This window comes from Buteo buteo, chromosome 6, assembly GCF_964188355.1.
Source record: "Buteo buteo chromosome 6, bButBut1.hap1.1, whole genome shotgun sequence".
NCBI lineage: Eukaryota > Metazoa > Chordata > Aves > Accipitriformes > Accipitridae > Buteo > Buteo buteo.
Window position 1 is genome coordinate 17,284,886 of NC_134176.1, and position 16,399 is coordinate 17,301,284.

General features: G+C 39.1%; 1 protein-coding gene across 1 annotated transcript; it reads left to right on the forward strand.

The window, feature by feature from the left end:
• The first annotated feature begins 2,904 nt into the window (after window positions 1-2,904).
• LOC142032422 (alpha-1-antiproteinase F-like) lies at window positions 2,905-15,925 on the forward strand. Its single transcript, XM_075031065.1, has 5 exons — window positions 2,905-3,016; window positions 4,961-5,606; window positions 9,875-10,145; window positions 12,999-13,146; window positions 14,316-15,925. Exons 2-5 carry the CDS (start codon window positions 4,973-4,975, stop codon window positions 14,502-14,504), a joined length of 1,242 nt encoding a protein of 413 aa, XP_074887166.1. The 5' UTR covers window positions 2,905-3,016; window positions 4,961-4,972; the 3' UTR covers window positions 14,505-15,925.
• The last annotated feature ends 474 nt before the right edge of the window (window positions 15,926-16,399 follow it).

Here is a 16,399-nt window from a genome sequence, read left to right on the forward strand (position 1 = left end):
CCAAAAAGTACAACTTAAGATAAATTTGTTTTCCAGTTCCTGTTGCCTCCCTTTTTAATTATGGTTATGAGGAAGTGCTTTCGTTTTAATGGGAAAACAAATTAAGAGATTCTTCCATCTCTTTGAAGGTATATACACACCTGGTATCTGTGGTTTAGTACAGGCTAAGGAGAGGCTCTGGGGCCTTTTTATGCAGTAGAATTCCCTACTCATGCCACCAGTGGTTACTGGATATAGCAAAGAGAGGAACCTTGCATAAACCAACCTCTTTCAACTTCTTTGCTCAAAGCAAATGTATTTACACTAAATTTTGCCAGCTGGGGCTTAAGCACATACAAACAATTCAGTGCTAGCTCTGTTAAGAACTTTTCTAAAAGTGCCCCGTGTAGGTGAGGGAATTTCCTGTTCACTATCTGTATCATATCTTCAATGCATGCCACATTACTTTGGAATATCCCCGTCTTCAAAACTGAACAAAATGGCTGAATTCTTTGTATATCAGTATTCTGCTTATAGTTATGCTATAAATGATTGTTTATAGTTGTTGAAGTTTTTCATCAAATACAGAAATTAAGCAGTTGGGTCAGGAATTGTTACCTTTACCTTCCTTCCTCTCATGCCTTGACACTGGAAAGACAGGAAAGACAAATTTGGGCTTTCTTTAATACTAGTGTCCAGAGATTCACATTATTCATATAAATTGATCCTGTATTGATTTTCTCCGCTTTCTTTCCAATTGCAGAGCAGGCTTTTCCATGATCAGTAGCAGGCTTTCTCCTGCAAGTGTCCTGAGGTGTGGTCTAGGTGTGTTCAAATCTAGCTTAGTCATTCATCCGTCACCTTGTCATTAGCATGGCGTCTGTATTTAATTGGGCTTCCTTCCTTCCTTCATCAGAAATCAGTTTTTATATACCATGAAAACTGCAGCCCATTATTAAAAGTTAGGTCTAAGTGGGATTCTTGGCTCTTATTTATACAAGAAGCAGTGAAAATAGTATCTCAAGTCCTCTTTCAAATGAGTGCTATGTGTGAAGAACACATTATGTGTGAGTCCAGTATACTGCCTCAAAACCTTCTATTTCTCAAGCTTTAGTTCATAAGCAACTTGTTTAAGAGGGTTTTTTTGCAATCTGTTGAGTCGTTTGATAGGTCGTAATCATTGGCAACTTTCACTGGTTGCATCTTTGCCTCCCAGAAAACATCGCCGAGTTACTGATGTAGTTAGTATTTCAACTGTGCTTAGAAACAGCATTGAGATCAGCACTCCATTTTGTGTATAGTAAGGGTTGGCCCATCCCTGAAAATGCTTGCATTTTGAAGGGAAAAGGAGAGAAAATATTATCCTAGTTATAGAAATGGAGCCATGAGATGCTATGCCTGGGGGTCTGGGGCTTCTGGTGAACACGAAGTTGACCATGAGCCAGCAGTAAGGTCTTGCAGAAAACAGAGCCAATAACATCTTGAGCTGCCTTACGAAAAGCATCACCAGCAGGTCAAGGCAAGTGATCCTTCCTCTCTACTCATCCCTGGTGTATGCATCTGGAGTGCTGCATGCAGTGCTGGGCTCCCCAGCACAAGAAGGACATAAGCATACTGGAGTGACTCCAGTAAAGTGCCACAAAGGTGGTTGAGGGATTGCAGCACCTAACATACGAGGAGAGGCTGAGAAGAGCTGGAACTGATTAGCCCAGAGAAGAAAAGACTTGAGGGGGGTCTTACTAATGTGTATAAATACCTGATTTTTGATGGGAGGAGTAGAGAAAGAGATACCCTCTTCTCAGTGGCATCCAATGACAGGACAAGGGGCAATGAGCACAAATTAAATACAAGAAATTCCATTTAAATGTAGAGAAACCCTGTTTTAGTGTCAGTGTCATCAAACACTGAAACAGGTTGCCCAGAGAGGTCGTGGAGTCTCCACTGTTGGAAGAAGTCAAAACCCAGCTGGACACCGTCCTGAGCAGCTCACGGTAGCTGACCCTGCTCTGAGCGAGGGGTTGGACTACATAGTCTCCAGAGTTCCCTTCTTCAATGCTTCTGCCATTCTGCACCCACCAGCATGCCCCAGCAGTCGCAGGAGTTTATTGTAAAGAGCAGAGCTGAGCGCAGGATACCAGGCTGTCTGATCTGACCCAGCTGCACTTGGCACACGATCAGAGGGGCCTGCTCCCCACATCCCAGATCACAAGATAGTAAGCTGCTCTAAAGACTTGCTCTATTTAACACCCATGTTCCTATGCTTCCGCCCCCTGTCCCCAGGCCATGCTTGTAACTGGGATCACCTGCGTGCAATGCCATCCTAGCCGCATTCCTTCTTCCCCGGGCGCAGGGCCATGCAAGTGGCTCAGGAGTCGCTATCGCAGCTCTTGCTGCCAGCGGATTCCCCGTGTGGGAGTGGATAGTCAGGCACATTTACGGCAGCATTTGCTAATGTAGCAAAACAGTGTTTTAAGCCCTGCACCTATCACAATCATCACTGGCTTCACCTGGAGACAATCAAGCCCAGGCATGGATATGCAGGAGACAAGCAGGCTAGGTCACAAAAATTCAGATTGTCCCATTGCATCAAGCCTTGTCCTCCTGCCTTCGTGGCAGCAATACTGTAGTCACTGGAAATTGTGTTCAAAGTATTTCTCCGTAGTTACTACTTCTGATGAACCTCTTGTTCATAAAATAGTAGATTTGGGCAACTGACGTGTGGATGAACGTTTGATATTAAGAAAAAGTAGGTTCAGTTTGAGGAAAATTGGTTTGAATCTAACCAGGGCGATCAGGTAGTTATGAATAATAAAAAGTCACGTGTGAAATATATATTCAGCAAAGTTAGGTGTCCAGTAAAACTAGTTTCAACATTGTTTGCACTACCTAATCTCTAAAATTATAATGTGTGAGTCACAGCCCTTAGATGATCTTAACCTTTACTAGAGGATACCCTGCTTTGTGTTCAGCAGCATAAACAACTGAGCAAGGACCTGTGCAGACCTGGTGAATACAATAGGACCCTTTTGACTGTACTGTAAGTAATGCATTTTTTTTCTGTAGAAAAATTGTCGCATGTTATATGCAGGACAACAGTTTCTGAATAATCAATTGAGAAATTACCATGTTCATATTCAAGTTGCAATTTAAAGCTTTTTTTATTGTTTTATTATGTTTTTGGTTTTTTTTAAATAAAAAACATAAGTCCTCTATGAGATAGGCGTGTTTGTATAGCATAACTCTCTTCAAGAAAACTGCATCACTAAATTTTTTAGAGAGTTAAATGAAGTAAATGGATGATAATAACAAATGTAGGGCATGAAATGAAATGGAAGTAGGGGCTTAAGGATTGCTTTCTAAAGCTTGTAGAGAGTTTAGAAAAGAAGAAACTGTGGATAGAGGTAAAGGCTAAAACAATTAGAGTAAGAAAGAGTGATGGTGGAGCAAGTCACAAACAAATCAAAGAGTTCAAATTTAAGTGCATTCAAGATATGAAAGTGAACTGTCTGAAAGTGGTTTGTCATGGGGCTCAGGCCCTTCCTAGTGATGGTACTATTGCTATAACCATGATATTCAAAGGGTGTGAATCAATGAATATTGATAGCATATATTATTAAAGCAGAGATCAGCATTCTGAGTTCACTGAATGTTGGAGAACCAAGATGCTGGAAAGTGGAGAACACAAATGCAGGGTCATGGTGGGAGCTGATAAGGATTCAATGATTTTACAAGGCTTGAGAGTCTGAATACCATTTCTCATTGCAAGTCAGAAACCTAAGATATTTTTCCCCTTTGGAAATCCTTACATTTTCCTCTAGAGTGTACTTTATTTTATAAAAGATTCTGTAGGTAAAGGGATCATATACTACAGGAGGATGTTCTAGATTTCCAGATATTCCACATCTTTACTTCCCTCTGTCTGTTGACAGAAGTTGTTGAACCAAGTGTGGTTAATGTCTAGAGTTAAAAGTATTGCCACAGATGTGGAATGGATGGTTTGCATACTGCTCTGGAAAAGGCTTTTCTGTTCTATCAGTGTCTTTTAGCATCTTTGTTCCTCCAGAATTCACTCATTCATCTTCACATTTTATTGTTGAAGCCTTCTCTGCCAAAATCACCCTTTGCTATCTTTCTGATGATAAATGCCATGATTGTTCTAGAGTTTCCTCTAATTTTTATTTTTATTTTTAGGTGGTTTTGTTCAGTCACTGGGCTGGACATGCCTTTGCATGCAGCAGGCACGCTTGTTTCCATTTGCTGTTCTGTGTACATGCTCATTTTCCCTTCCTTAATAAGCAACACTGTATTTCCAGGGTCTCGATAACTCCCTAATTGCTCAAAGGATATTTTTCTCTTTTGTTAGTTATGTGGAAGTCTGGGTTTTTTTTAAATGGTGCTCAGTTGTTCAAGGTTTATGGATTCACTGTAAATGTTCATCACTTCCTCATTAACAAGTAAACTTAACTTTCTCGCTGGTGCCTGCCTGTATGTTTATACACAGCCCATTCAAAAACGTATAATATTTTAATTCTCACAATGGAGGAATATTATGCCTTCCTTCTGCTTTGATTTTTTGTCCTGTTAAATTTAACTGACTAGACTTGACTGGTTCCCTTACTTTCTGCTCTATAGACCTGTACTTTTGACTTACAGCTTTTTATCACTTAAAGCCACATTAAAAAAAGAACACTGGAAACAAAACAGTTTCAAAGGAATTGTAGCCTAATCTTAATGAGGGTTTCTTTGGTATTACTTCATCCCTCTTTGACTTTAATTTTTATTCTTTCATAACTTCTTGAGTAGGTTGAATAATTTTCCAGACTCTGTTTCCTTGAAATAGAAAGCTGGTATCCCTGAATTCAAATGGCTTGGAATCACTGGTACCAAGCCAAGTCTGTACAGCGAAGGAATTGACTTATTACTAAGCACGAAGTAAAAAGATTTGCAAGCTAACTGTCATTTTTCTTTTCTTCTTTTCCAGAGCTATAGAAACATGAAGATGCTGGTTTTCCTGTGTCTTTTAATTGTTGGGCTTCATTCCAACAGTTATTGCTATGAGCCTAATTATCAAGGTGTAAGAAACCAAAATCAAAGAGGCCAAGAAAACCGAAACACGCCACAGCAGACTGTAGGGAACAGTGTTTGTCAGTTTGCATGTTGTTTCTACAAAGAGATTTCTTCTCTTGAAAACAGCGGGAATATTTTCTTCTCTCCTTTGAGCATCTCTACTGCCTTTGCAATGCTGACTCTGGGTGCCAGATCAGACACTCTGACACAGATTCTTAGGGTCCTTAGCTTTAACCCACGTGAGATTTCTGAAAATGAAATACATGAAGGTTATCGTCAACTCATACAAATGGTAAACAGAAAGAATGAGGGGTTACAGCTGAATATGGGAAATGTCCTGTTTGTGCTTGACCAACTGAAGCCACAAGATAAATTTTTAAGTAATCTCAGAAACTTCTATGAAGGAGAAGTTTATCCCATGAACTTCAAGAGGGCTGATCAAGCCCAGATAAAGATCAACGAATATGTAGCAGGAAGAACCAATGGTAAAATCAAGGACCTCATGAGTAACCTTGATCCACTTACTGAAATTCTCCTTATTAGCTATATTTATTTTAACGGTAAGATATACATATCATATTCTCCTACTTCATACATTATTTCCTCAGGTCAGTCTTGGACTTCATCACCTTTTTTTGCAATAAGGTTTTGCAGATGGACTCATATCTTGTGTTCCTTTTGGTCCTCACTGTCCTGATTTTGGCTGGGATAGAGTTAATTTTCTTCCTAGTAACTGGTACAGTGTGTTTTGGATTAGTGTGAGAATAATGTTGATAACACACTGATATTTTAGTTGTTGCTAAGTAGCACTTATCCTAAGTTAAGGATTGTTCAGTATCTCCTGCTCTGCCAGCAAGCAGGTGCACAAGAAGCTGGGAGGGACACAGCCAGAACAGCCAACCCGAACTAGCCAAAGGGATGTTCCATACCATAGAATGTCATGCCCAGTATAGAAACTGGGGGCAGTTGGCCAGAAAGGGTGGATCTGTTATAACTGTTATTGTTATTACTATATATATAATATATATAAAATATATATTAGTTGTTAAACTGTTCTTAGTTCAATATATATATAATATATATGTAAATATATATATAAAATTAAATAACAATAAGTGTAATGAAAAGGAATATAACAAAAAGAGAGAAATTAGACCAGAGAAAAGACAAGTAATGCACAACACAGTTGCTGACTACCTGCTGACCAATGCCTGAGCAGCGATCCACCCCTTCTGGCCAACTACGCCCAGTTTCTATACTGGGCATGATGTTCTATGGTATGGAATATCCCTTTGGCTAGTTCAGGCTGGAACCCTCCCAGCTTCTTGTGCTCCTGCTTGCTGGCAGAGCAGGGGAAACTGAACAGTTGTTAACTTGGGATGAGCGCTACTTAGCAACAACTAAAACATCAGCGTGTTATCAACATTATTCTCACACTAAATCCAAAACACACTGTACCAGCTACTAGGAAGAAAATTAACTCTATCCCAGCCAAAACCAGGACACTCACGCCTAATTATAAACAAAGCTATTGGAAATTATGTTCTGCTTGACACTGATGATAATTCCTAGCAAAATTTATGGCAAATTTTCCTATATCTTTTAATATATACATTTCTTTACTGCTGAAGCTTGAGTGAAATATGCTTTGAGGAAGGCATCTCTATTCAGTAAAGCATCTAGTCCTACACAGTCTGGTGGGATTTAAGCACTTTCTTAAATGCTTTGTTGGCTAGGAATTAATTTGAAATCCACTTCAGCTGTTTTCTTGTTTAGCAAGTTCAGAGTTAAATTCAAAGAACACTGTTAAAGTAAAACTCAGCATCTTACCTAAAAGAAAATACTTTTACTCAGTAGTTTTGCTGTTACTGAGTATGTTCCTGTATCCAAAGCTAAACATGTAACAGTAACTTTAGTTTCACACTCTTGTTCTCCTTTTTTTTTTTTTTACTAACTATGCCTTTGCTGATAGTATGGCTGTAGTCCTGATGTGTCTAGAGGCATAGGTTTTCAACCTATTGTTTTTGATTTGCAGATTCTAATATTTTCCAGTGAAGAGATGGACCCACCAGTATAAAATACAAGCCTAATGACAATAAGCTTGTTTTTCTTAATTAACTTGTGCAGTCTGCTTAGATACAGTCTACAGATCTTCCCAGAGCTTTTCAGACTGCTGATCTAATGAGAAGAGGAGGAGCAAGTCTGTAAGGCTCAGTCAGTGGTCTAATAACAGATACCATGTCTTCTTTCAAACTTTCTCTCTCATTGTATTGTATTCTGAAAGCAAAGCAATCGTACTCAGAAAAATAATATTCTGTAATTTATCTGATAAAAATATTATTAAGCTTTTAAATTGAAACAGATGATGTATTAGAAATGCTATTCTTTTAAAAGAACTGCTATTCTTTTAAAACTGTTAACCTGGATGCTTCCTCTCTTCTCCCCAATATATGGTTTCCCCCGACAGTAATTCAAAACCATAGTTTTGTTTTGTTTTGCTTTTTATCTGTGTCTCTGCTCCTTGTGTTAATCTCTGAAGATTTGTCCACAGCTAAATGGAGCTGTTTGGAATACAGATGATTGATGTTTCTTAATTGTCTTGAACATATACTTGTGTGTCTCAAGCAATGTTTTCAAGATAGGCTTTTATTTAGCATCAGGCACGTCTTTTAAAACAGGCAAAAAAAGCTGTTTTTTCTTTTACTGAAAGGTTTTTGAAGAAGGAGCAATAAATTTAGTAACACAGTGGGGACAAAAGCCTGAGAAACCTTGTATTAAAGATAACTTTGTATTACAGATAACTTTTACATATTCTGAAATAAGTTTTGTTTAAAATTAGATGTTCATTCTTATTACTGAAATGATTTCCCAGCTCATCCAAAGATGGCGGAGATTCAGTTTTAGCTTTTCAAGTTTAAAGAAAATAGATTAAAGAATAGGATTAATAGCAATAATAAGGATTTTTATCTTGAAATTGAAAGTAGGTTAATGCTAATTGATCTAGAGGCTGGGATTAATCTGGAGAGGATTTCTAAAGCTCAGGTACCTCTGTAACCAGTCTATACTTCCAGGCTCTTGTCCACTCTCTGTGCATTACAAACTTCCTTGCACAGTACTGGTGACTCTCCTCCCTCTTTTTGTGGTGTGGTGTAGTGTAGAAGTCCTTCCCTAAGGACAAAAGTCTGGCAATATTTTCCTAACTCTCAACCAGCAGGCATGCTATTCCACCAGTGCCTTATCATGCCCTAGCTGAGCTGGTCACCACAAAGTATCTTACTTCAAGGTTCATTTTTCTCCTTGAACACTGTGAAGCATTTGAGAAAGGTGTCATCCCTAGAAGGTAGCCTCCTAAGAGAGAGGAGAGCATAGGAATAAGAGTTCCTCTGAAACAGGAGGAAAGGATTGGTGAATATCATCCCTGTCTAATCTGTGTGCTAAATCCTAACACCCTACTCAGTTTTTAATCAAGCAAAGCTCTTTCTGAAATCAGTGGGTGTTTTCCCTGAGTTGAGCACTAGATAAAAGTTGTTTGAGTGTTTCAGGACTTGTGCCATTCATGTGTCTGTGATTCGTTCTGTTTTGGTTTTTTTTCCCTTAAGCATATCAAGGCAGAAGTCCTGCCTGTTATATATCTGATGATAGAAGAAGTCACTGTTAATGAAGAAACATAAAAGTAGCAACTTTTCTCATCTTCAGAGTACTGGCAGTTGTCAGTTTATATTTTCAGAGCCCAAGACATGCACTAACTAAGTCTCATTTCACTCTTTCCAAATACTAAATAAGTGCTGTTTATGTCTATTTCACAGACGGTGGAAACAGCAGATGGTAATAATTTCATTTGTACCAAGCTGCCTAGTAATCATTGTTCAAACAGAAATCAGAAGTCAAAAGGGGTTGCATCTTGTTTCATGGTTTTCTTGATGGCACTTGTTTTATTTAGCATTGTGGCTCTACTTTTGCCCACTAAATTTAATAAAAAAATTAGTTTTGTTCTAGAAGGCAAAATTTACTACAGAGCAACACCTTTCTTTAAAAAAAAAAAACCAAAACAAATCCACCAACCCCCCCTCTCCCAGCTTTCCCCCCTTTTTTTAATCTCAGCCTCTGAAATGGATGTGGTGGATAGCTGGAATTTGGCTTAGAAATTCCTCTCCGCTGAGGATAAGAATCTGTCAGAGTTTCAATGTAGACAGTTTGTTTCACTATGACTCAGCGAGGAGCCTTTGGAAGTTTAATATTGTGAGCATGACAGTAGAGAAGTTTTCTGTTCTTGTTGGTTTGTTTTGTTTTGTTTTTTAACCCAGCAGTCTGGTAGAATTTTCATTACTTTATTGGCCATCAGCTAAAATGATAAATAACACCCTTCTCTCTGCAAGTAACCTGAATCCCTTCATTTCTCTGGAGAATTCATCCCTCATGTCACCCTTCACAAGTCTATTTTGGTGTGGGAATAAGGAAATGAGAGAATCTTTGTTCTTCTGAGCTCTCATTTAAAGGCTGCATCATATGAGGGCTTTATAGGCTCCTTAAAACTATTGTCATGGAGGAAAAGTGCACATTAGAACATTTGGTATCTCATTTAAATGAAGGATACTGCAGCCTGGTGTAAGATGTGAGGGAGTTTTTTACATCACACTTTACCTAATGTGTGTTGCTATTGAATTATTCTGAGTATTCAGTAAGCTCAAGTGTTCATTGCGAACTGGTTTGTCTTTGAAACTGATTCAGCTGTACCAAGTTCTGTCATCTATGAATGTGTCCTATGGTGATTTGTCCTGTCGTTTCATGCCCTCCAAATATTGTGTAACTCTGTCTCTTATATTTTAAGCTGAATGGGAAAAACCTTTTGATCCAAAATACACTAAAAAGAACAAGTTCTTTGTGGATGGGTTCAAGGCTGTGGAAGTCCCGATGATGTTTGGAATGGGCCTGTTCAAGCATGGCTATGATGAACAGCTGTCTTCCACTGTGGTGCAAATGGATTACAAAGGAGGTGCTTCGGCATTTTTTATTCTGCCTGATCAAGGAAGAATGAGGAAGCTGGAGAAAAGATTGTCTTGTGAACGTATGTTAAGGTGGAGGACATTAGTCTCAAAAAGGTAAAACTCTGCACTTCTTGGTTCAGATAGTAGGCAAGGAGACACATTAGTTTCAATCTGCTGGGCTATGACATAGAATCAGGATACTATTTTTAGTTCTGTTTTAATCTACAGAAGAATTCCCACTGACCAAAGTTGAAATCTGGCTCTCATGTTCCTGTGTTTTCATATTCAGTACTGCACAAAGTGAAAACTGTCACAGCTTTAGGACTTTAGCCAGTTCTGCATTTGTTTCCCATCTTCAACTCTCCATAGCCCCCAGTTTTCTGTCTTAAGACCTCTTCTCACTTTTTTGGGGGAGGTCTTCTGCCTTCTCCTATTTACAAGTAAATTCCTACCACTTTCCTTCAGCCTTTTTTCTTGTCTCTTGCTTCCTTTCTGCCTATTACAGTTACCAATGATTGCACATTTAATGCTGAAATAACAACTTTCATTTGGCAATTGTGAGGACAAAGCTCAATGATAAGGGTATAGAGCGGCTGACACATTGCAAAGCCCCTGCATTCAGGCTCTCTGAAGACTTAGGAAGGCAAAATTAGAATAAGCTACACTTGCTTCAAGGTAACTTTGAGACTAGAAGGCAGACAGCCTATATGCTTTCTAAAAACAACTTTATACTCCTTCTGTTTAGTGTCATGTGTAGTAGTAGCCTTTGATGGGACAAAATATGTGTACAAGCATAGGCACAACATGTTTACAGAATCAAGCCCTTGTGTTCATTCACGAATCTGATGTGTCATGTTAGAGACCTTCATACATACACCTTTGAAAATAGTATTTTAGATGATCAATTCTCAAGACAAAAATGACATCCTAATACAGAAAACCAAAACCAGTGTCATGGTCTTAACTCCAATTCACTGTTAATTTTTTTTTTCATTTAAAAATAAGACAGAAAAAAGTATGTAATTCTCTGTGCACCTTCACAGTTTTGAAACTTCTGGGAACAGCTGTGTGGTTTGTGACTAAAGTCACTATAGGACAAATAAGATGATGAATCAAGATACTTATGAATCATTTTTGTCAAAGAAACACAATTGCCTTTAAAATCAGCAAGAAAGATGCTAAATACGATTGGAGGGATTTATATTTCCTTTCTCCATCCTCTCCCGCCTCAACTGGAGTAATGTCCCTAAAAGCCATGAATGGGAGATGTAAATCTTATAATATAAAAAGGCATCACTGTCAAAGACAAGCTTATTTCATGCAGCTCCCCATTTTTCATTGTGACAGTTGTCTCCTGCAAACTGATGACACAAACTCCTCCTTTTCCCTCTAGTTTTCAAAGCAACTGGTTGCCTTTGTTATTATTTAGACTCTCAGGAAGGTCTTAATAAAAGGGTTTGATGTAGGATATAGAACAATTTAAGGACTGTGGGCAAGCTATGTTTGTCCCTGTTTCTCTGTCTGCAAACTGACGCTGACACAAGTTGGAGCATTGTGAGGAATGTTTTTGATTACTGTTGGCTGCTGAACAGGGGATAGTACCAAAGTATTGCCAGTACAGGCAGCTGAGATCTATTTAATGGCTGAACTGTGGAGAAAACATCACTTTCTTTTCTGGAAAGTCTATCCCAGTGCTTCCTGCCTGGTTGCATTGTTGCTGTGTGCCTATGGCTTTCCCTTTCCCGCATGTTGAAAGCAAATGGGGGCTTGTGAATGAGTGTCTTTATGTAATAGCAAGACAGGTGATTCCATGACAGTTGCACCCTCACTTGAGACAGCATCAGCACAGTCAGAAATTAGGCAGAAGTAGGAGATCAGCAACCTGTTATCCATCCACTAGCACTCTCATTTTTAGGTACCAGCCAGACTTGGCATCAGATGCTATGCTATGCTGGAGGTATGGGCACTTTCCTTCCCACATGTCCACTGGATGACTTGCTCTTTGGCCAGCTTAATTAAGTGCTCCACATCTCCCTGACCTGGAACCCTGGACTGTTTCTCACCAGAAAACAGTACCTACTGTCAGAATTGTCACTAACATCTGTCTCATTATGCTGCTTCTAGCTGTAAGTGATGGCTTTAACCTTTGAAGAGGAATTGTTAGATCCTTACTGGAAGAGCAAGGAAGAAATGAGTCAGAAATATGGAGCTTTGATTAACTTATGGAAAGCAGCAAACTAGTCACTTTCAAAAAAAAAAAAAAAAAAAAAAATTGAATAAATCCAACATTGGACTTGACATAGAAAAAGAATTATCTATTGACTAACTATATTCTGTCAATGTGCTTTTGTTTTTTACTTTGTCATCCGTACAATCACCACCACATATTGTCCTGCTCCTTTGGTATATATTTTTGTTTTCTCTGTCGTGATTTATATGGTAAATGCAAAAGGCCAACTTTTTTTTTTTTCCCCAAAAAGTAACCAGTGAACTTGGATGTGTTGAATTTTTTGTGCCCACCCTGATACACCTAAAAGAATCACTTTTTTACAAGGTGAATCCTCTGCATCCTCAGTAATGGGTCATGATGAAGGTGCTTCCAGCAGAATGCACAAAATATCCCTAACTTCTGAAAATGTCAGATGAAGATCCTTAGGGAGGTACAGCTGTACTGTTGTGCTGAATGATCACCAAGTCAATCTGACTGTTCGTGTGTTGGCTTACTGCAGACCATGAGCCAGCAACCTACAACCCTATCCTCTCAACCAGCCTTCCAACATTGTTATAAACCTTCCTTTCTTCTCCCCAAATTAATGTCACTATACATTTCCCATGTAGGCTAGAGAGAGCCTACAAGCAAAATGTCTTTGGGGAGAAAGCAAAATGACTTTGTCTCTTGGGAGTCTGTGTTATACTGTGATATCTGATCAAAAGTTTCACCATATTCTTGCACTTCTTTTCTGGCAGCTCAGCAAATTTGCATCTTCCAAAATTCACTCTATATGGGACATATAACCTAAAAAATATATTATATAAAATGGGCATCATGGATATATTCACTGATAAGGCTGACCTGTCTGGGATCACTGGGCAGCCCCAGCATAGAATTTCCCAGGTAAGTTATATTGCTTTTTGTTTTATGGGCCCATGGTTACTGATACTTACATCACTTTCTTTACAACTATTCGTGATGCAAAACTTGTGTAAAGAGGCTTTGCTTCACATGGAAAGGCAGCTGTTGGCATACAGAGTATTCACCCATGTTACTTGCGCTGTCAGTGCAGTTGAGTTGGAGCCAGTTACAAGTCTGTAATTTTTTGATCTGGGAGGCCTTTTGATCTGTGTGGGGAAACCTTATAGACCAGACATGACCAAATCATCGTCTGTCCACACCTTGGTACCCTCCTGTAGCGTGCTGTTAAAGTCATTACATTGCTGCTTCTGTTTGTGTCTACTTTTAGCCTGCTTGTGGGCAAGTGGGTAGCTGTAGGATGTATCACTGCTTGCGTTTTATGGGGAGAGGAAAGATACTGCTTGCTTTTAAACTGTTTGGGGGGAAAGGAAAATGTAGTTATTAAAAACATTGACTTCAAGCCTATGAGCAATGACTCTCATTAATGCCAGGCCCAGGCAAAAACTACAGATAAGTCATACTTCAATAAACCTAGAGTTTAACGCTGACAATCAGTGCAAATTTAATTGTCTAATATGAACAAAATAACTGCCCTCATGACCTCAGGTGGAAATTAGTGAATTAGGGTCTGTGAATGTCTTGATTTTGCAAGGTAAAACTTACATGTTTCTCTGCTCTAGACCTCCATTTCTGGCCCTTCTCCTTTGCTCCCATTTTTTCCAAGACACAAAGGAACATGGGAACAATTTCAGGATGCTATTCATAGTGCTAATCTGCGTGTTAATTCTTCAACTATATGAACTTCTAATGGATAGTTACATGTGATCTTGCTTTCTTAACCTTTGGTCTAGCTCCACAGATTTGCATGAGTGGGAGCAGGGAATAAGAAAAGAAACAAAGCAAATGTCTTCATTAGCAGGGACATGCCCCTTCATGAGGGATGAACTTTTCTCTCTGGGGCTAAGAAAGCTATGCTGCATGTAGCTTGCTGATTTTTTTTCAACTTTGCTGTCTTTGTGCGGTGGATTCACACTTGTCCATCTGATGCTTGTTTCTTACCAATAACTTCTTCAGGCACTTTTAGCTCAAGTTCTTATTTAGGTGACTAGTATTGTACCCCCTTGACTTGTAACATGTCTGTTTCTTCACAGGCTATTCATAAGGCTGTAGTAAAGGTGGATGAGACTGGTACTGAAGCAGCAGCTGCCACAGGCATGGAAATAGTGCCTATGTCCGTTCCAGTTACCATCACATTCAACAGGCCCTTCTTAATGGTCATTACTATGGATGAGAATATACTCTTCATGGGAAAAATCGTGAACCCTCTGAAAAAAGATTAAGTTGATATACGCATTAGGTATGCAGTGATCACCACTGTTAAATCAAGTGTTTGTCCTGATGAGTACAGCATGGCTACAGAGGGCTCTCCACCTCTTAACTGATGTTATTCACTGGTTTTTTGTAGATGAGACTCTTCATCAATTTAAGTTGTCATAGTTGCATGTTTGTTCGGGCCTTGTTTTGGTTTTTTGTTTGTTTTTTTTTTTTTTAAAGAAGGTTGCATTCAGGCAGAACTGTCATTAGATCTGGGACAAAATAGGCCTGTGTGATACTGACAGCATAGATACATCTTCTAGCAGGGAAGATGAGGAGCATGTGGGTGGAGAGCTTTGTGTAAGCCTGCTTCTTCCCTCATGGCTGCCTTCTCTCCTTTTTTTTGCATTGACTGACAAATGGGTACAGGTTACGGCACTTCACTACTTGTCCCCATTTTCCTACCAACATGAAGTTCATAGCTAGCATAGATCTTAACATGCATAATGCTTACTACCTTGCACAGTACCATTGTTGTCCAGTGAGTCTATTACATCCTTGCCTTTCAGCTGTCGTCCCAGCTAGACTGCTGCAAAGGGGTCACAAAGAAGGCGTGTTTTCCCCCTGCAGATATATACTGGCCTGCCCACTGTTTGTGAGAGTTTACAGTCCAGACTCATTCCAGGGCAAACATTAGAGGGTCTAAGAACTGGTTCCAAGAAAAGAATAGGTAGATCAGACCTCTGCAGTTCAGTGCCCTGGAGCCGACTTTTGAGAATCAGATATACAGCTCAGAGCAGCCAGAGGACTACTTCTAGCCTATGCCTGCACCTAAACCAGCTTCTAGAAGCCCCCAAGCAGCAGGAAACACAAGCCATCTCCCCGTGGTGCCAGTGCCTGTACCATTACCATCTGGCCCTGGGAGATTACCCATGGTAGTAAGCACCATTCCAGTATTGTTTGTAGGATCAAGCACCCTACCAGTAACACCTATACCCCATCAGTGACACTTACTGTGTCTCTTGACATAACCCCTTCTGTTCTCAGACTGTCCAGTAACACAACATTGGTACTCTATTTCTCACCTGCTTCATGGTTAGTATAGCCACAATATTATAAAGATCTTTTTTCACTATTAAGATACACAATACTAAAAGTCACATTCATAATGCACATGCTTATTTATTTTTTCTTGTTTACTTTCCTATCGATTTTTTCTTCTATTTTTCACAACATCTGTCATTATTTTATTTCTTTGCTCATGTTCATGGTATATATCTGATCTCTGGTTGCAGGAGGGGTAAATTATTGACTAAAATGGGTTAGTCTGTTAATAGGTATTAAGCATTAACACCAGTCTTTGTACAGCCTTGCAATGTGCAGACAAATGTACTACGGTAGAAGAACAACAATGAATAAACATGACATTCAGAAGTTTCTAATTTTGATATTTTATTTCTGTAATTCAGAGTTAAGACTTAAGTATTGTTCTAGCAGGTTTTTCACTGGTGGCAACAAACAGTTATTAATATACTGCTCATACACGTTAGATCAGCATGGTCATGTCAGCTTCAGAAAGCCCTCTGTCTTTGGCCTGAGTAGTAAATCCCTGTTCAGCACATGGTAGGTTATCACTGTTAGGAGAACTTTTTGGGAAGTTTGGGCATTTCTTTGATGCAGAGATGTTTATTTCAAAAGCTACAGACAGCATGCTGCTTCTACTCTATCAATCAAGTGTGTAGCTCTGTGTGTCTCTCTTCTCTCTTCTAAAAAGCTCTCTCTTGACTCCCTCTAATAGCTATGTTACCAGTCTTGGCATGTGTTTTGAGCTGTGGTTCCTGTTATTCCATAAACAAAATACAGACCATCTAGATCATACATTTTTTAATAGATTATGACAGGAAAAAAATGAAAAGTACTT

What these genes read in the sequence shown, in the direction of transcription:
- LOC142032422 (XM_075031065.1), top strand. Translation starts at nt 4,973, where the DNA reads ATGAAGATGCTGGTTTTCCTGTGTCTTTTAATTGTTGGGCTTCATTCC. An exon ending in AGGACATTAGTCTCAAAAAG is followed by an intron (nt 10,146 to 12,998) that starts GTAAAACTCTGC and finishes CTTTTCTGGCAG; the next exon opens with CTCAGCAAATTTGCATCTTC. An exon ending in CCCAGCATAGAATTTCCCAG is followed by an intron (nt 13,147 to 14,315) that starts GTAAGTTATATT and finishes GTTTCTTCACAG; the next exon opens with GCTATTCATAAGGCTGTAGT.